Source organism: Rutidosis leptorrhynchoides, chromosome 10 (genome assembly GCF_046630445.1).
Source record: "Rutidosis leptorrhynchoides isolate AG116_Rl617_1_P2 chromosome 10, CSIRO_AGI_Rlap_v1, whole genome shotgun sequence".
Lineage (NCBI taxonomy): Eukaryota > Viridiplantae > Streptophyta > Magnoliopsida > Asterales > Asteraceae > Rutidosis > Rutidosis leptorrhynchoides.
In genome coordinates this window covers 324195877-324217239 of record NC_092342.1, presented here as the reverse complement: position 1 = coordinate 324217239, position 21363 = coordinate 324195877, and the positions used below count along the sequence as shown (strand labels likewise).

Here is a 21363-nt window from a genome sequence, read left to right as displayed (position 1 = left end):
AACAACACAACGCATGCCAATATAGTAACGCAACTAGGTACAAATACAACAAAACCAACATACAGTAACGTAAATAGAACACTATGCAAGGATTAAACAATGCAAAGTTCCACTAATTAATAAAGAGTTGCATACATTCGCATAAGTTCGCACATTACATAAGGAAAACATGGAACTACAAATGAGATTACAAAATGAAACCTACTACAAAGCTCTATGGTGACGGTGGGTAAAGGATGTCCAGCACATGGGACATCTGCTCCTCGAGCTCAGTTACCTGAGTACGGAGGATCTCCACCTCCCTCGTCAGTTCCTCGACAGAGGGAGGGGCTGGCAGAGCAGGCGGAGCTGCTGGTGCAGGTGGTGCTGGTGGTCCGGTTCCAGAGGTAGATGCTGCACGGCGGTAAGGCTTACGCACGAACGGATCAGCCGGGTAAGGCACGAGCCGCTTACGGGCGGTAACCCTACAATGCTGGCCATGTGCGTCAGTGAATGCTCGTCCTCCGTTGATCCCCGAAATGACGGTGCCATCGAAACGGTACCACTTCTTCGGTGAGGTGGAGGGTGGCTGCACAGGTGCATCATCAAGGTCCTCCTCGTCGGAGTTATCGTCACTAGCGTCGTCTGTGGATGAGCCGTCGGATGATGAATCAGCTGGGAGTGGCTGAACGGGTGGCTGTACTGGCTGTCCTCGGGCGGCCATCATCTGTCGGTATCTGCCGGGCGGAATCGGCACAAGACGTCCATCAGGAGTGCGTCGGCACCACATGTCTAAATGACTACGGAATGGACCTTCCCCGAATTCTGCGGGAATCACAACACCACCGGGGCGGGGCTGTGGCTCCTGAGGTACCGGGGCAACTGGAGCTGGAATCTCCGGAGGGTCCTGGGCTCCGACTGCGGTAACCACTGGTACAGGTGTATGGCTGCTGGTTCCGGAGGATGAAGTGCCAAGGTCACTGGAGGGTGTCGTCGATGGAATCGGAGGGTCAGCAACAGTGGCAGGTGAAGTGTCTGAAGAGTCTGAATCGCTGCCCAAAATGATGGCAGGTGGAATATCCGACATCTGAACAAGGAAAATAACTTTTCCATATCAGTAAGCTATAAGCAAGCATGTATTAGGCACTATAGCAACCTAGCATGGCAATAACAATAGTGCTAAATAGAAATAACATGCGGAAGCAGATTGTAATCATGCAATAGCGGAAATAAGCATACAGCAAGTTCGCACGGCAGTAAAGATAAGCAATAGCATGCAGTAAGATCATACAGCTGAGAAAGTAGACAAAAGCATGCAGTAAGTTTTGCAGAAACAAGTAAACTAGCAAGTTGTAGATTAGTCCTATTAGTGAATCCTACTCGGGTCGGTCTAGACTCACTAATGCAACCTAATTCCCTACAACCAATGCTCTGATACCAAATGTGACGCCCCGTACAAAACCATCGTGTACGGATCATCAATCAACAGGATCATTACATGGTCAAACACTATATGCTGTTTGAAAACTGATTTGCATTCATAAAAGATAACGTTTTTACAAAAGATAGCATGCATCCTATGAATAGGAGCATAAACATAATTATTTGACCCTAAGGTCGTTACAAAGCCATTGTTTGAAATTAACATAAACTACGAGTGCAACAGAAAAGTTCCATGAATGAGACATCTCTAGTAATGCAGCGGATAACTAATACAGCAGGTCCTTAACAGCAATTCAATAACAGCATGACATCAAGTCTAACAGCGGAAGCAATAAACCTCTAGGCACCTGAGAAATACACGCTTAAAAAGTCAACACGAATGTTGGTGAGCTATAGTTTAAGTTGTAATAGTAACGTAAGATAGGCCACGAGATTTCAGTGCTGCAAACAGCGTATCAAACAGTATGAAAAGTATATGTATAACCATGGGCACCCGGTAACTAGACTTAACGTTTATAACCCCCTGAAAGTACACCTGGCGAGTGTGTATATTCACGAAGTATTAAACACCCGTTAAATGCTAGCGCGACTAGCCCGAGTGGGGATGTCAAACCCTATGGATCCATATCTAAGATTCGCGTTCACTGGTTCAAAAACCAATGACTAAACGTTACCGTGCTAAGGGGAATGTTTATCCCTTTGTATAACCCACACACATATAAAGTTTAAGTACTCGTGCCTAACATGTAAAACGTAAAAATCACATGTATTCTCAGTCCCAAAATAGTTAAAGTAAAAAGGGATGCTATAACTCACAGTGATAAAAGCGGTAAAGTTGGTAATGAAAGTACGCAAGTAGTAAGTCGGTCCGAAAGGTCGTCAACCTAAATCAAAAGTTACTAGGTCAGTAGGTTGTCTTTATAAATTCTAATAGTGCATAGTCAGTGGCTATGGCTCCGTATATGAGTCCCCTAACCACCGACCAATTTACAGAACCTAACTCGTCTTCGTTTGACCGTGGCGACGGTTTAAGTGTGAGTAGGTCAGAAATTTCAGCACAACGTTAATAGGGTGTAGTGACTATCGGAGGGCCATAAATCCTAAACCGTAACTCGGATTAAGACAAGGCCTAAACGGAAAATCATATACTCGAACCGAACTAACTGAAAATCAGCTTTCCAGTAGCCCAAGTGGTTTGATCAGATACGAAAATCAGTGGACAAGTGCTCCGGTGGGGTTCTTGGTGCTTGATGCTCATCACGGTTCTCTTCCTTGATGCTTGTAGCTTCAAGTGTACAACTCGTTGATGGTTTAGCATCATTTTTGACCAAGATTCACCATAAATACACAATATGTTAAGACCAAGTAAGAACACAACTCATTCATGAGTCTTAGATGGATGATGAACCAAGGTTACATCATATCCTTAGTCTTAACACAATTTCAATTCACAATAACAACTAAAGCTACAAACTTTACATCAATTCAACAAGTATAAGCACAATCCAAGTCAAAAGAGGTGATGGAACCCTAAGCTAGAGAGCTTGGATCTATTTCACACAAGTTACAAGGTTGCAAAGCTAGAAAGCTTGAACCTTTAAGTGTTCTTGAAGATCTTGAAGCATAAAGCTTGGATCTTGAAGATACATGAAGATTACAAACAAAAGTTTGAATCTTTTTCATAAAACAACATGATCAAAGCAAAAAGAACTTAGATCTAACAAAAAGATATGAAGATTCAAGCTAGAAAGCTTGCATCTTAATTGTTCTTGAAGATCTTGAAGCATAAAGCTTGGATCTTTAAGATATATGAAGATTACAAACAAAAGTTTGAATCTTTATCACAAAATAACAAGATTAAAGTGAAAGAAAGATGAATCTACAAAGTTGGTGAAGATTCAAAGCTAGAAAGCTTGAATCTTCAATGTTCTTGAAGGATTCATGCTTGAATCAACAAGATGTAACCAAGATCAAAGCTAAATGGAACTTTGATCTCCATAAAAAGATGATGATGATCACGAATTTGAAAAGAAAAAGGAAGAAGAAAGAAAACTTACAAGTATTACTAGAAAGGAAAGAAAGAAAGAACAAGTGTGTGTGAAAATCAAATGAACAAGTGAGAGGTAAATGGCTAGTATTTATAAGCAAGAATTTCACTTGGATTGATGAGGTGGCTATGGCCTTGTGGCCATGATTTTGAGGGAGGGGAGGGGGAGACAAAACTTTGCTTTATGGATAATGGTTGTCTAAAGTGTGTACTAATGCTAGAATCCCATGTGACAAATAGATAATACTTATCCATTATACTAGTATGACTCATTAATTAATTAATTAATTAATTTATTTATTATTATGGGTCACTAGTAATAATACTTGGGCTAATTAATTGGGTCACTAGCTAGAGTAGGGTGGGCTTGAGCCCAACAAGGTAGAAAGTTCAACAAGACTAACTATTGGGCTTTAGCAATTAAATAAATAAAATTAAGCATCCAAAAGCCCAGGTAATTATTATTATAAAATAATAATCAATATTTCGCAGTCATAATATTCCGGTTACGACAAAAGTCAAACGTGCGCGCAGTTCGCGGTTTATTCGAAACGTTAAATAACACTAACGGTTATAAAAGCATCCGATGAACAAGTTAAGTATCCTACGTACTCTAAGGCACGTTTTAACATATAATTGGAAGTAAACCATGTATATCAAGTTTCCAGAGTATAAAGTAACACAGTACGCACAAATACGCAGTTACGCTAAAATACAAGGCACAAAAGCAAGTCGAAAAAGTCGGGTCGTTACAGTTAAGGTTCGATGGAATGCTCGTAGAGGACCCGAGTTCACCTGGGAACGAGAAGATCAGATTTAGAAGAAATACCCGCACTTATTTCCAGAAGATACGTCAACACCTCCAACTGCTTAAAATTTCGGGACGAAATTTATTTAACGGGTAGGTACTGTAGTGACCCGAACTTTTCCATGTTTATATATATTAAATAAAATTGATATTTACATGATTAAGTGTTTCCAACATGTTAAGCAATCAAACTTGTTAAGACTTGATGAATTGAAATAGGTTTCATATAGACAATTGACCACCCAAGTTGACCGGTGATTCACGAACGTTAAAACATGTAAAAACTATATGATGACATATATATGATTATATATATATTTAACATGATATTATGATATGTAAGTATCTCATTAGGTATTTTAACAATGAGTTATATACATAAAATTTTGTTTATTGAATAAAGAAACTCGAAACGATATATATAACGATTATCGTTATAACAACGTCTTACTAATTACATATGAATCATATTAAGATATTGTTACACTATGTTTAATCATGATAAATGATAATTAAATATATCATTAAGTGTATTAACAATGAACTACATATGTAAAAATAAGACTACTAACCTAATGATTTCGAAACGAGACATATATGCAACGATTATCGTTGTAACAAAATTTAACTGTATATATATCATACTAAGATATATTATATATCATAATATCATGATAATGTAACAATTTAACATCTCTTTAGATATAATAAACAATGGGTTAACAACATTTAACAAGATTGTTAACTTAAAGGTTTCAAATCAACATTTACATGTAACGACTAACGATGACTTAACGACTCAGTTAAAATGTATATACATGTAGTGTTTTAATATGTATTCATACACTTTTGAAAGACTTCAAGACACTTATCAAAATACTTCTACTTAACAAAAATGCTTACAATTACATCCTCGTTCAGTTTCATCAACAATTCTACTCGTATGCACCCGTATTCGTACTCGTACAATACACAGCTTTTAGATGTATGTACTATTGGTATATACACTCCAATGATCAACTCTTAGCAGCCCATGTGAGTCACCTAACACATGTGGGAACCATCATTTGGCAACTAGCATGAAATATCTCATAAAATTACAAAAATATTAGTAATCATTCATGACTTATTTACATGTAAGCAAAATTACACATCCTTTATATCTAATCCATATACCAACGACCAAAAACACCTACAAACACATTCATTCTTCAATTTTCTTCATCTAATTGATCTCTCTCAAGTTCTATCTTCAAGTTCTAAGTGTTCTTCATAAATTCTATAAGTTCTAGTTTCATAAAATCAAGAATACTTCCAAGTTTGCTAGCTTACTTCCAATCTTGTAAAGTGATCATCTGAAAGGATCCGAAACTAATCATCCGGACGATGTCCATATTGATTACAAACGAATTACAACAGTTGATAACATCGCGAGGTACTTGACCTCTATATGATACATTTTACAAACGTTGCATTTATTCTTAAAAGGCAATCTATCTTTACATAAAAAAATTAATAAACTCGTCAAACATTTCTCGATATCCAAATGACCTAAACTGTCATTTACTTAATAAATGTCTTTAATGATCTTCAATGACTCGAATGCAACGTTCTTGTATCATGGCTTAAATGGTCCCAACTAGTATCCTTAATATGAGCTAACGCACAGCGGAAGTCTTAATTCATACCTGAGAATAACATGCTTTAAAACGTCAACATAAAGTTGGTGAGATATATAGGTTTGATGCTAGCAGCGTTATAACTATGGACCACAAGATTTCATATTTATAAACATAATACACTCGCAAGTGTATGAAAAGCATTCCAAGCAGTGGGCACCCGGTAACTAGCCTTAACAAGAGTGTGTACCCCTGAGTTATAATAATATGTGCACCGAATCAAGTGCGTTCCGTTAACCTCGAAGTACTAAACACCCGTTCTTCTAGTTTAGTAGTGACTAGAACAACATCTGGGTGGGGGTGTAAAACCCGATAGATCTATCTTTAGGATTCGCGCCTACCAGTTCAGAAACCAATAGTTAAAGTTACCAAGCTAGGGGATTTTTGATTCAAACCCATGTAGAACGTAATTTTAGTCACTTGTGTCCATAACGTAAATCATTTATAAAAATAGCGCATGTATTCTCAGCCCAAAATATTTAAAGTTTAAAAGGGGACTATATACTCACTTTCGTCTTGAAGATATATATATAATTTGACTTGGTCTCCGGTTGATATCACGAACCTATCCATATATAATATATCAATACCTTTTCTTTTTTAAACAAACGTCACATATATATACTTGTTATACTTTTAATACTTTGAATAATTCCTTAGTCCGTAGTTAGCAGTTCGTTGTTAGTAATTCAATTTTAATGGTTCATATTTAGATGTTTAATAAACCCCCAATGAAATAAATAAAACCCTCATCGTATATGTATTGGTCGAGATTAATCTTGACCCACGGTACCGGTGTTGTCAAATGACGTGTTGCGTACATAAAGTACCGGTGTTGTCAAATGACGTGTTGCGTACAATCATGGGATCTTATGATTAATCTTCTCGTATTGTTTACGGGTGATCCTGAACCATATAAAATTGAATTATGAGTACATATATATAAAATATCATGTTATTTTAGAAAGATGTGATTTTATTTAATTTTTCCCAATTAATCCCGAAGTTAAACAAGTCTTGGATAACCAATTTTGTTTCGGTCATAGTTTCTTCGTTACAAATCCGTTTTCGTTGATTCAACTTGCCATCTCCTTGGATCGAGTCCCTCTTTAAGACTATGAACTGAAAATACCTTGGTTTGTATTCAAAATCACACGGCATAGGTGAAACTTTAGTGAAACTTATGAAGTTAAACATTTTCCTTTATTTAAACAACCTTAAATGATTATTTTTCTAAAAATACTTATACTTTGAATTAAATCATGAAATTTTTATGTGTTATCATATTCATAGTAAAAATCATTTTTCCAGAACATAAACCTCCAACTCAAAGTTTAAGATAGTTTTTAATTATCCAACCCAAAACAGTCCCCGGTGGCACTCCGACGTCGTAAAAACAGTTTTTAAGATATTTTTTGAAAAACCAAATTATACCTTGTTAAATTAGCATATATTTAAGTTATATTACAGGTCTTGAAGTATTTTAAAAGGTAAGTTAGAAGGATCTATTTAGTTTGCAAACAAGTTTGAAAACATTCAAACTATGTTCTTGTTGTTAAACTTTTATACCACAAAATAAGATAGCTATATATATATGAATCGAATAAGGTTATGAACATAGATACTACCTCAAGTTCCTTGGACAAGGTTGCTGTAAAAGAGGAGTAAGAAGCTAGAATCAAAAGGGTGATGGAAGTGGATGAAAGATTGGAAGTAAGTTTGTGTTCTTGGAAGGATTTCTTGAAGTGTTTTTGTATGGTTTTCTTATGGTGTTTAAGTAAGGTTTTTGAAGCTAGATCTTCATGGAACTTTGCTGAATGTTTATGGAGTTTAATGTTCTTGAGAGTGTGGGTGTTTTTAGCTAGAGAATGGAAGTAAAAATGAAACAAAATGAGGATACATATATACTCCTAAAAAAATGTTTATGTAGTAGACATGGACAAATTTTTAGTTTGTATTTTTGTAATTAGTCTTACAATCATTCAAAAGTAATTACCTTATACATAAGGCATGAACAAGGGCTGGTTAGGTGGTGATTTGATGTGTATATACCAATAGTAAATACGTATAGAAGCTAGGTATGATACGAGTACAAATACTCTAGATATACGTATAGAAATTTTGTGAAAAATGGAATGAGGATTCAAATATAGCTATCTTTTGTGAATACACTTATATGATTTTATGTATTTAAGTCTTTAAAAGTGATTAAATACATTACTTATACGATATATGTATAAACATTATAAGTCTTAAGTATTTATGTCAAATAACGTTACGTATAGTTATCGTTTTGAAAACTTAAGTTAGTAGTTTCAAAATATACTTATAACTTATTGTTATTAATACAAAATGAGATATTAAAACATTCATTAATTATGTTAAATATGTATATATACATATATATACACAAATGTATAATTATCATATATTGAATAGTTCGTGATATCATCGGTCAAACTAGACGGTCAAACGTTGTGTAAAACTCTTTTCGGAAACATAAATCTCAACAATTTGGATTGCTTATCATGTTGGTAAGGTTTAATTTATGTAAATATTAATCTTATAAGTATAGAATGATCGAAAAAGTGCGGGTCAACTTTAGGGTTTTTGCTTATCGTGTCGGAACCATATAGAGATTAGAGTTTAAATTTGGTCAGAAATTTCCGGGTCATTACAGTACCCATCCGTTAAAGAAATTTCGTCCTCGAAATTTGGTAGAGGTTGTCATAAACAACAATAGGAATGTTTTCATGACGAATATGAGGTAATAATGAAATTTTATCATTATTGAAAGATTTAGATAAAACGATTTGGTTATGTGAGATGCACGAGCGAAGCTATCACAAAAGAGTGAAATGAGTAAATATAGAATTGTTGTAACCGATGACGTGATTATGATCGATTTTCGGGATTTAAGGGTTTTAAAGAAAATCTTATGTAATAAGATTTAGTTTTGCGGCGATCAGGATCTTCTTTGATTTAACGCGGCAATCTGTTTTGATTTCTTTGTCGAATATTTCACTATAAATTTACCTCCTTCCCTTTCTTTCTTCCCACATCTTCTATTCTTTCTCTTTAGTTCCTACTTTAAGACATTCGCTAATATGCTCCATCCCATTCTAACCCTTGTTATATTTCTAACTTTCATATCTTTCATTCTTCTTTTTCATCTATCACCAGAAGAATCTATTCTCTTTTATCCTTTCCTTGGAATTATAATGTTTTTAATTCTCCCGTGCCTTTACGTTGCAATACGTATTGATATGCACGGTTTGTAGTTTTGGGGTTGTTGTTAGGTTTTATACCTTCCCTTATATTTCGATGTTCCTACTCCCGTCCCTTAAAATCATTGTCATCCACAGTTAATGCTCTCTCTTATTTGCTGTGGTTTATGTTCCTATTTCTATTCTGAAGTTTTGTCCCTTCATTTCTTCTTCCCGTCCTCGAGCCAAGCGAACAATGGTCCGAAATTCGTAGGTAGGAAATTTGGAATGAACCTTGCTATTGGTTTTAGAATGAAATTGTAATGGCACGATCTTGATTCGTTAAATTACTCGAATATTTCGGAAAAAAAATAGAACTATCAAGGTGATACGTTCTAATATGTTTGAAGACTTGATAGAATGTAAGAGCCGTGTAACATGGCACATGATGACGGTACTGTGAATCATCACATTCCATTAGAAACTTAACATGACTTACTGTAATATAATGAAGTTGATCAAGTTTCATTATATTATACTAATTCATGTATCAGTTCCCAACACTACTTCAAAACATTCATATTTTTAAACTTAGAGATTTCAGAATTTAGAAACTAACACAGTTTCTTTTATATTGTAGCGCAGATGTTACGGAGAGTTAAATGATCGCAGATAGGAATAGTTGTAAAAATATCTCCAGAAATATGAAAAATATGTATAACGAATGAAGATATCTTATAATATCTAAGATAAAATGATGGTGAAGAATATCATCCTGAAAAGTTTAGAATAAGGAGCAGTGTTCTTACTAACGGTTTCAGCAGGCACTGGATCATTTGGATCCTTTGAAGGCATGTTCTGTTTTCATGATTTGTTCACGGCCTCCTTCATACTTTGCTCAATCCGTTTTCCAGTTCCAAACCTTCTCTTTTTCTCAGCTTTACCACCATACCATTCTTTATCATCAATCTTTTGATTGTTAAAGTCGTTTACAGTTTTTGCTGCTTCATCAGCATTTCAAGAGCTACTTCATAGTTCAGGGTGTTTTCAGAAATCATGAAAGGATTTGAATGCGAATTGTAATCGTCAAGTTACGAATGAGGTTTAAGATAAAATCAAGTGGCAAACTTGAAGAATTGTTTAGTTTCATATGTTACAATCAACATTTTAATTCATTTTAATTGTCCAATGTTTTCTTCTTTATGCCACTTGTTGGATTCTGGTAGGTCAAAATCCGAATATGAAATTTGATTGAAAATGGTTATTCTGGGGTGAGCGGATACGAATATCGGTGGTTGTAAGTAAGATAATAGATAACCGTTGAATCAGATTCAAGAATGTACAATATAACTTATTAATGTGAATTCTAAATATTCCTCGGGTACTACCCACCCGTTAAAATATTTTCATCATTAATAGTTTGTACGAAGGAATTTTTAATTACTATCTTTATGAAAATATACTTGCATATATATTTTCTTCAGAGATAATCATAGATTTAATGAGTCAATAAGATATTAAACTCATTTGATTTATCGTTAATTCTAGATTACATAATCTCTAAGACTTTAGAAATTACATAATCGTCATACGATACGTAAAGCGAAGATAATCGATGTAGAACGATATATAGAACGAAGATCATACTCGAAGTACACATATTGAGTCGTGTGATGTTGATATTCGAGATACAGATTGTGATGTTGAGATTGTGATTGGGGTGATAAAGGTACTGTCGGCGTTGACGATGGTAGTACGGATTATGCTGCTGGTGCTGCTGGTGCTGCTGTTGGTGTTTGTAACCTTCGCACCATATTCTCCAAAACCACTACCCGAGCACGGAGTTCGTTGACTTCTTCTATTATACCGGGATGATTGACGGTTGGAACGAGCGAATGAACAAGATTTGAAATATGGGATAGTATGTAATCATGACGAGATACTCTAGAAATGAGCGAGAAAATGGTGTTTCGAATGGGTTCGCCGGTAAGTGCTTCAGGTTCATCGTTAAGAGGGCAATTTGGTGGATGAAATGGATCACCTTCTTCTTGCCTCCAGAAATTTAGTATATTACGAACCCATCCCCAGTTCATCCAGAATAGATGATGGGAAATTGGTTGATCCATTCCGGTGACGCTGTTCTCGGAGCTCGAATGGAAATCCATGTCGGCGTAGCTATCGAAGTCGGAGGAATTCGAACTGGATGAAGAATTCATCTTGTATAGTTGGAGAAATGAATTTTTTTGGTTTGGAATAGATTATAGGAGTTGGGTTTGGTACTCTTCAATACATAATTTTCATATGTATATATAATACCGAAATCCCGTGAATTACGGAGAATCTTTGAAATTCGTCGGGCAATGTTTATAGTAATAGATACGCTAGGATATGAATTTTGTCTATACAGTATCGATGCACTAGATGCAGTAAGACGTGTCTAGACTAAAGAATGATAAGCAGGCAACTCCCTAAGGATGATAAGCAGATGGTTTCCGACTAGAAATGATAAGCAAAACTTTTTAGCAGGTAGATACGGTCAAAGTCCAGACTCACTAATGTATCCTAACAACTACCAGTTAGACACACTAATGCAAGGCCTGGTTCGCTAAGACCAACGCTCTGATACCAACTGAAAGGATCCGAAACTAATCATCCGGACGATGTCCATATTGATTACAAACGAATTACAACAGTTGATAACATCGCGAGGTACTTGACCTCTATATGATACATTTTACAAACGTTGCATTTATTCTTAAAAGGCAATCTATCTTTACATAAAAAAATTAATAAACTCGTCAAACATTTCTCGATATCCAAATGACCTAAACTGTCATTTACTTAATAAATGTCTTTAATGATCTTCAATGACTCGAATGCAACGTTCTTGTATCATGGCTTAAATGGTCCCAACTAGTATCCTTAATATGAGCTAACGCACAGCGGAAGTCTTAATTCATACCTGAGAATAACATGCTTTAAAACGTCAACATAAAGTTGGTGAGATATATAGGTTTGATGCTAGCAGCGTTATAACTATGGACCACAAGATTTCATATTTATAAACATAATACACTCGCAAGTGTATGAAAAGCATTCCAAGCAGTGGGCACCCGGTAACTAGCCTTAACAAGAGTGTGTACCCCTGAGTTATAATAATATGTGCACCGAATCAAGTGCGTTCCGTTAACCTCGAAGTACTAAACACCCGTTCTTCTAGTTTAGTAGTGACTAGAACAACATCTGGGTGGGGGTGTAAAACCCGATAGATCTATCTTTAGGATTCGCGCCTACCAGTTCAGAAACCAATAGTTAAAGTTACCAAGCTAGGGGATTTTTGATTCAAACCCATGTAGAACGTAATTTTAGTCACTTGTGTCCATAACGTAAATCATTTATAAAAATAGCGCATGTATTCTCAGCCCAAAATATTTAAAGTTTAAAAGGGGACTATATACTCACTTTCGTCTTGAAGATATATATATAATTTGACTTGGTCTCCGGTTGATATCACGAACCTATCCATATATAATATATCAATACCTTTTCTTTTTTAAACAAACGTCACATATATATACTTGTTATACTTTTAATACTTTGAATAATTCCTTAGTCCGTAGTTAGCAGTTCGTTGTTAGTAATTCAATTTTAATGGTTCATATTTAGATGTTTAATAAACCCCCAATGAAATAAATAAAACCCTCATCGTATATGTATTGGTCGAGATTAATCTTGACCCACGGTACCGGTGTTGTCAAATGACGTGTTGCGTACATAAAGTACCGGTGTTGTCAAATGACGTGTTGCGTACAATCATGGGATCTTATGATTAATCTTCTCGTATTGTTTACGGGTGATCCTGAACCATATAAAATTGAATTATGAGTACATATATATAAAATATCATGTTATTTTAGAAAGATGTGATTTTATTTAATTTTTCCCAATTAATCCCGAAGTTAAACAAGTCTTGGATAACCAATTTTGTTTCGGTCATAGTTTCTTCGTTACAAATCCGTTTTCGTTGATTCAACTTGCCATCTCCTTGGATCGAGTCCCTCTTTAAGACTATGAACTGAAAATACCTTGGTTTGTATTCAAAATCACACGGCATAGGTGAAACTTTAGTGAAACTTATGAAGTTAAACATTTTCCTTTATTTAAACAACCTTAAATGATTATTTTTCTAAAAATACTTATACTTTGAATTAAATCATGAAATTTTTATGTGTTATCATATTCATAGTAAAAATCATTTTTCCAGAACATAAACCTCCAACTCAAAGTTTAATATAGTTTTTAATTATCCAACCCAAAACAGTCCCCGGTGGCACTCCGACGTCGTAAAAACAGTTTTTAAGATATTTTTTGAAAAACCAAATTATACCTTGTTAAATTAGCATATATTTAAGTTATATTACAGGTCTTGAAGTATTTTAAAAGGTAAGTTAGAAGGATCTATTTAGTTTGCAAACAAGTTTGAAAACATTCAAACTATGTTCTTGTTGTTAAACTTTTATACCACAAAATAAGATAGCTATATATATATGAATCGAATAAGGTTATGAACATAGATACTACCTCAAGTTCCTTGGACAAGGTTGCTGTAAAAGAGGAGTAAGAAGCTAGAATCAAAAGGGTGATGGAAGTGGATGAAAGATTGGAAGTAAGTTTGTGTTCTTGGAAGGATTTCTTGAAGTGTTTTTGTATGGTTTTCTTATGGTGTTTAAGTAAGGTTTTTGAAGCTAGATCTTCATGGAACTTTGCTGAATGTTTATGGAGTTTAATGTTCTTGAGAGTGTGGGTGTTTTTAGCTAGAGAATGGAAGTAAAAATGAAACAAAATGAGGATACATATATACTCCTAAAAAAATGTTTATGTAGTAGACATGGACAAATTTTTAGTTTGTATTTTTGTAATTAGTCTTACAATCATTCAAAAGTAATTACCTTATACATAAGGCATGAACAAGGGCTGGTTAGGTGGTGATTTGATGTGTATATACCAATAGTAAATACGTATAGAAGCTAGGTATGATACGAGTACAAATACTCTAGATATACGTATAGAAATTTTGTGAAAAATGGAATGAGGATTCAAATATAGCTATCTTTTGTGAATACACTTATATGATTTTATGTATTTAAGTCTTTAAAAGTGATTAAATACATTACTTATACGATATATGTATAAACATTATAAGTCTTAAGTATTTATGTCAAATAACGTTACGTATAGTTATCGTTTTGAAAACTTAAGTTAGTAGTTTCAAAATATACTTATAACTTATTGTTATTAATACAAAATGAGATATTAAAACATTCATTAATTATGTTAAATATGTATATATACATATATATACACAAATGTATAATTATCATATATTGAATAGTTCGTGATATCATCGGTCAAACTAGACGGTCAAACGTTGTGTAAAACTCTTTTCGGAAACATAAATCTCAACAATTTGGATTGCTTATCATGTTGGTAAGGTTTAATTTATGTAAATATTAATCTTATAAGTATAGAATGATCGAAAAAGTGCGGGTCAACTTTAGGGTTTTTGCTTATCGTGTCGGAACCATATAGAGATTAGAGTTTAAATTTGGTCAGAAATTTCCGGGTCATTACATCATCCAACCTCAAGAAATCTTTCGTATTTACAGTAAGATATCTTTCTAATACAAGGTAATACTCATATTCAAACTTTGATTCAATTTCTATAACTATAACAATCTTATTTCGAGTGGAAATCTTACTTGAACTTGTTTTCGTGTCATGATTCTGCTTCAAGAACTTTCAAGCCATCCAAGGATCCTTTGAAGCTAGATCTACTTTTCTCATTTCTAGTAGGTTTATCCACAAAACCTGAGGTAGTAATGATGTTCATAACATCATTCGATTCATATATATATAAAACTACCTTATTCGAAGGTTTAAACTTGAAATCACTAGAACATAGTTTAGTTAATTCTAAACTTGTTCGCAAACAAAAGTTAATCCTTCTAACTTGACTTTTAAAATCAACTAAACATATGTTCTATATCTATATGATATGCTAACTTAATGATTTAAAATCGGAAAACACGAATAACACCGTAAAACCGGATATACGCCGTCGTAGTAACACCGCGGGCTGTTTTGGGTTAGTTAATTAAAAACTATGATAAACTTTGATTTAAAAGTTGTTCTTTTGGTAAAATTATTTTTCTTATGAACATGAAACTATATCCAAAAATCATGGTTAAACTCAAAGTGGAAGTATGTTTTCCAAAATGGTCATCTAGACGTCATTCTTTCGACTGAAATGACTACCTTTACAAAAACGACTTGTAACCTATATTTCTGACTATAAACTTATACTTTTTCTGTTTAGATTCATAAACTTAAGTTCAATATGAAACCATAGCAACTTGAAACACTCAAAACGGATTTAAAACGAAGAAGTTATGGGTAAAACAAGATTGGATATTTTTGCTTGTTGTAGCTACGTGAAAATTGGTAACAAATTTATATTAATCAAATCCTAGCTAACTTATATTGTATTATACATGTATTATAATATATTATGTAATCTTGGGATACCATAGACACGTATGCAAATGTTTTGACATATCATATCGACCCATCTATATATATTAATTGGAACAACCATAGACACTCTATATGCAGTAATGTTGGAGTTAGCTATACATGGTTGAGGTTGATTCCAAAAATATATATACTTTGAGTTGTGATCTAGCCTGAGACGTGTATACACTGGGTCGTGGATTGATTCAAGATAATATATATCGATTTATTTCTATACATCTAATTGTGGACAACTAGTTGTAGGTTACTAACGAGGACAGCTGACTTAATAAACTTAAAACATTAAAACGTATTAAAAATGTTGTAAATATATTTTGAACATACTTTGATATATATGTACATATTTGTTATAGGTTCGTGAATCGACCAGTGGCCAAGTCTTACTTCCCGACGAAGTAAAAATCTGTGAAAGTGAGTTATAGTCCCACTTTTAAAATCTAATATTTTGGGATGAGAATACATGCAGTTTTATAAATGTTTTACGAAATAGACACAAGTAAATGAAACTACATTATATGGGTGAATGATCGAAGCCGAATATGCCCCTTTTGCTTGGTAGCCTAAGAATTAGTAAACCGATCTACTAATTGACGCGAATCCTAAAGATAGATCTATTGGGCCTAACGAACCCCATCCAAAGTACCGGATGCTTTAGTACTTCGAATTCGTTTTTATCATGTCCGAAGGATTTTCCGGAATGATAGGGGATATTCTTATATGCATCTTGTTAATGTCGGTTACCAGGTGTTCACCATATGAATGAATTTTATCTCTATGTATGGGATGTATATTGAAATATGAAATCTTGTGGTCTATTATTATGATTTGATAATATATAGGTTAAACCTATAACTCACCAACATTTTTGTTGACGTTTTAAGCATGTTTATTCTCAGGTGATTATTAAGAGCTTTCGCTGTTGCATACTAAAATAAGGACAAGATTTGAAGTCCATGCTTGTATGATATTATGTAAAAACTGCATTCAAGAAACTTATTTTCGATGTAATATATTCTTATTGTAAACCATTATGTAATGATCGTGTGTAAATGGTATATTTTAGATTATCATTATTTGATAATCTACGTAATGCTTTTTAAACCTTTATCGATAAAATAAAGGTTATGGTTGTTTTAAAAATGAATGCAGTCTTTGAAAAACGTCTCATATAGAGGTTAAAACCTCGCGACGGAATCAATTAATATGGAACGTTTATAATCAATATGAACGGGACATTTCAACCGGAATACTGGGCCATGGGTCAACCCTAGGACCACGAGTGGTTGCTTTAAAAACCTTAATTGGTTCACCCGAAATCTTGATCGTTTTCAAATCATTCAGTAACCGATTAACATCTCTAACATCTACAAATTGAACAAATGCGAACCTCTGCCCGTTCCTTAGCCTCTTGGATGCTATGTAAACGTCACGTACAGCACCAGGTTTGAAAAGCTTCCAAAAGTCGATAACACCCCAATCATTCGGAAAATTGAAAAACATGTAAGAAGTCAGTTGATTGCCGCTTGTACCCTTGTTTCAATGCCCATAGTCGCCGTTGTACCCATTCCGTTGCCTGCCCGTGTCCGCCTTCACTCGCCTCTCTCTCTCTCTCTCTCTCTCTCTCTCTCTCTCTCTCTCTCTCTCTCTCTCTCTCTCTCTCTCTCTCGTTTTTATTTTATTTTTCTTTTTTATTTGAGTTGTTTTCTATTAGTTTTATTTTATTAATTAAAACAAGCTCACATTTTATAAAACTAAACACATAAAAACATAAAATATTACCATTACCAATTTAAAAATACAAGAATTTAAAAGTCTTAAAAACAATAATTTAAAATTTCTGAAAGCAGAAAACTGAAAAATATTAAAATATTAAAATATACTAAATTAACTACTCCTATTATAAAAGTGTGGTGGAATGCTTCAAATGTGTGGGTTGAGATAGCTTCACGTCACCCATCTATTGTAGCCTTTACTTTTTTAATTTTTTTTATCAGCTAATGAACCAATCCATTCGCGTCACGTCACCCAACACGCTTTTCTTCTACATGTAATGGAGCTCATTGCGCCGGGCTCAGTTCACTCCATCACGTCACGTTAGTGTTGCGATGGTGGCGCGGTGATGGTGAAAATTGACGATGGCGCTGCGTTAATGAAGTTAGTTTTTTACACAGACAAGTTTTTTACACACCATAAGTCTGGAAAATGAAGTGGCCTAATTGGGCTTATGGCCCAAAAACACCTTTCACTCAAAGTCAATTTTCAGAAGCAATATTTTCTCAGCAATATTTTCTCTACACACGTAACACACCCCAACTCGCCTACGAAATGGTCACATTGTTAGGTTGTCCTTTACAAAGACAACACACATCGTCATCAATATAAGACCATGACAATTTATACGTTTCAACTTTTGATATATTAAGGGAAAAAAGGTGGGTCCTATGATAGATCAGCAAGAAGATTATAATCGGATACTTTACAATAATTTCATATTTAGTAGGGCCAAGACTAACAAATTTTCAAAGAAAAAGCAAAAACATCCATAAATGCAAGAAACAATGTAGTTGCCCATGCTTGCTATTAGCAAAACATTCATACAAAAACTTCCCCTGTTCTATACATCCCTTCACTCTTCATCTCATCATCTTCACAACAAACACTTACTAGCCGAAATGGCGAATTTCGGAAAGAAGATAAACATCTTCTTAAAGAAATTCGCTTCAATGCTTCATATTTTGGTTGCTATGGCCATTGTAGTTGTTGGAGTTAACTCCGAAACACCAAAAACTTATTCTGATAACATAAAATCATCCACAGCTCACACTATGGTGAAATCGTCATGTAGTGTCACCCTTCACCCTGATCTATGCTACTCTACGCTTTCGAACATCCCTGAAATGACCCAAAAAGTCAAAAGTCAACACGACGTCATTAGACTAGCTATCAATAGCACTAAAGAGATCGTCGAACGAAACTACTTTTCCATCAAGAAACTTACATCGAGAACCGATCTCACGAAACGTGAAAAAATTGCTCTACATGATTGTTTGGTAATGGTGGCCGACACACTCCAAGACCTCAATCAGGTTTTTCTTTTAGAAAGACAAACTCACACACCACAACACAATGTTTTCCACAAATATATAAATATTGTTCATCTCTGAACTTGAACTCATAACCTCATCTGAACATTTTATATACGTTGCCAGGTCATCGGATATTTAGAGACGTATCCTGCGAAAAAAGGAAACCGCAAACATATGCACGACATGTTGACACTAATGAGCACAGCCCTAACTAACCAAGACACGTGTATCGACGGTTTCTCACACGGGAAACAAGATAAGAAACTTCGTGAATCCCTCGTAAACGGAGAGACGCACGCTGGAAAACTATGTAGCAATTCATTAGCCATGATTAAAAACATGACCGAAACCGACATGATCATGACCAACCAAGTCAAAAACAAAAACAACAAAAGGAAGTTAACAGAAGAAGACGAAAATGTAAATTGGCCCGAATGGTTATCAGCAGGGGATAGAAAATTATTGCAATCCGGGACCACAACACCTAATGTGACTGTGGCTGCAGATGGGAGTGGGGACTTTACGACGGTTTCTGCTGCCGTTGCAGCTGCTCCGAATAGAAGTTCGACAAGGTACGTGATTGGTATCAAGGCAGGGGTGTACAGGGAAAACGTAGATGTTTCGAGTAATAAGAGGAACATAATGTTTTTGGGAGCCGGAAGAATGACAACAATTATTACAGCAAACAGAAGTGTTGCTGGTGGTGATACTACCTTCAATTCTGCTACTGTTAGTAAGTATAGTTTCCTGTATCTATGTTGTTTTTATTCTTGGTCCTACATTTATGTTTTTTAGTCTTGTTGAAACTATGATTAAACAGCTTCATTTACAAATTAGTAACCACATATATGACTAAGCTACAAGGCTAAAATCAATTATTGCTGTCAACATATTTGATTTTCCCTCAAACAATAACCATCACAAATTAACACGGTGGTTGGGCAATTTATTCGCAAGAGGTCTCAGGTTCAAACGTGATTTGAAACATTATTGAGGTGGTCAGAGAAAAAGGTTGGAAACAGTCACTAGATATCTTGATCGTGTATATCTGAATAAAAAATACTTTCTATCACTAGCAACATTTCTTGAAATGGCAACAAAAAATGGTCGGAAAGAGTCACCGGATATCCCGATTAGACTGCGTAGATGACCATTCCTTATCCATATACCCATTTACCTCAAATAATTTAAAATCTCATTTTTTACTAAAAATTTATCAATTTTATGTTTCCTTCATTTATGCCTTCACAAAGTGTCCATGTCATGTATTTGCTATTTTACAGAAAAATAATAACTACGATTGGTGAAGCATCGTAATCTTGGGCCCAAATTCATTTCAAGCCGTGCAAATTCTGGATATTTTTATTTAGCATCTTACAAATGTTATTTTAGGTTATAGTGATGATCTGTTATGCATCCTAAAGATGTGATTAATTCGTAAATTTAATCCAAATTTTATATTTTATATTTATATATGTAGTTGCGGTGGGGCCTGGATTCCTAGCACGTGACATAACGTTTCAAAATTCAGCCGGGCCATCAGGGGATCAAGCGGTGGCAATTCGGGTCGGGTCAGATGAGTCGGCATTTTACCGATGTGGCATGATCGCTTACCAAGACACACTATACGTCCACTCTAATCGTCAATTTTACGTTAACTGTTACATAGCAGGCACGGTTGACTTTATTTTTGGCAATGCAGCAGCCGTGTTACAAGATTGTGACATAAACGCTCGTAGACCTAACCCTAACCAAAGGAATATGGTCACGGCTCAAGGAAGAACCGACCCTAACCAAAACACAGGGATCGTGATTCAAAAATCAAGAATTGGTGCCACGTCAGATCTTTTACCGGTTCAAGCAAATTTTGAAACATATTTAGGAAGACCGTGGAGGAATTTTTCTAGAACGGTTGTGATGCAATCTACGATAAGTGATGTAATAAATCCGGCTGGATGGTATCCTTGGAGCGGGGATTTTGCGCTTGCTACATTGTATTATGGTGAGTATCAGAACACGGGGGCAGGGGCTAATACGTCTAATAGAGTGACGTGGCCAGGGTATAGGGTGATTACACGTGCTACCGAAGCTCAACAGTTTACGGTTGGGGATTTTATCGATGGTGGTAGTTGGTTACCGGATACTGACTTTCCTTTCCTTCTTGGGCTATGATTTGTGACCTGTGATTGTTTGATTTAATGTTATGACTATAATTGAAATAAGTTGTTAGAATAGTAGTGTGATAAAATAAACAAATAAATGACGAAATTGCATCATGTTTCTTGTAAATTTGGCACTCATGTTTGGGCCTGATGGTTTGGGTATTAAATTTGGTACCCATGTTTCTTTCTTCGTTGACTTCCTACTCATGTTTCTTCTTCTATCACTCTGGTTGTAGACTTGTTGGGAGTATTATTATTATCTTCCTCAACCATACCACATTTCGCTTAAGCTCGTCTCAATGGCAGAGCCTTTGAGCCAATAGCAACCATATGGAAACCCTAGCTGAATAAATATCTTTGAT

The 21363-nt window shown here is 34.9% G+C and overlaps 1 protein-coding gene across 1 annotated transcript; it reads left to right on the top strand.

Annotated features, from left to right (window-relative positions):
* Window positions 1-18264: 18264 nt before the first annotated feature.
* On the top strand, window positions 18265-21044 carry LOC139871639 (pectinesterase-like). Its single transcript, XM_071859358.1, has 3 exons — window positions 18265-18839; window positions 18963-19572; window positions 20320-21044. Exons 1-3 carry the CDS (start codon window positions 18324-18326, stop codon window positions 21009-21011), a joined length of 1818 nt encoding a protein of 605 aa, XP_071715459.1. The 5' UTR covers window positions 18265-18323; the 3' UTR covers window positions 21012-21044.
* The last annotated feature ends 319 nt before the right edge of the window (window positions 21045-21363 follow it).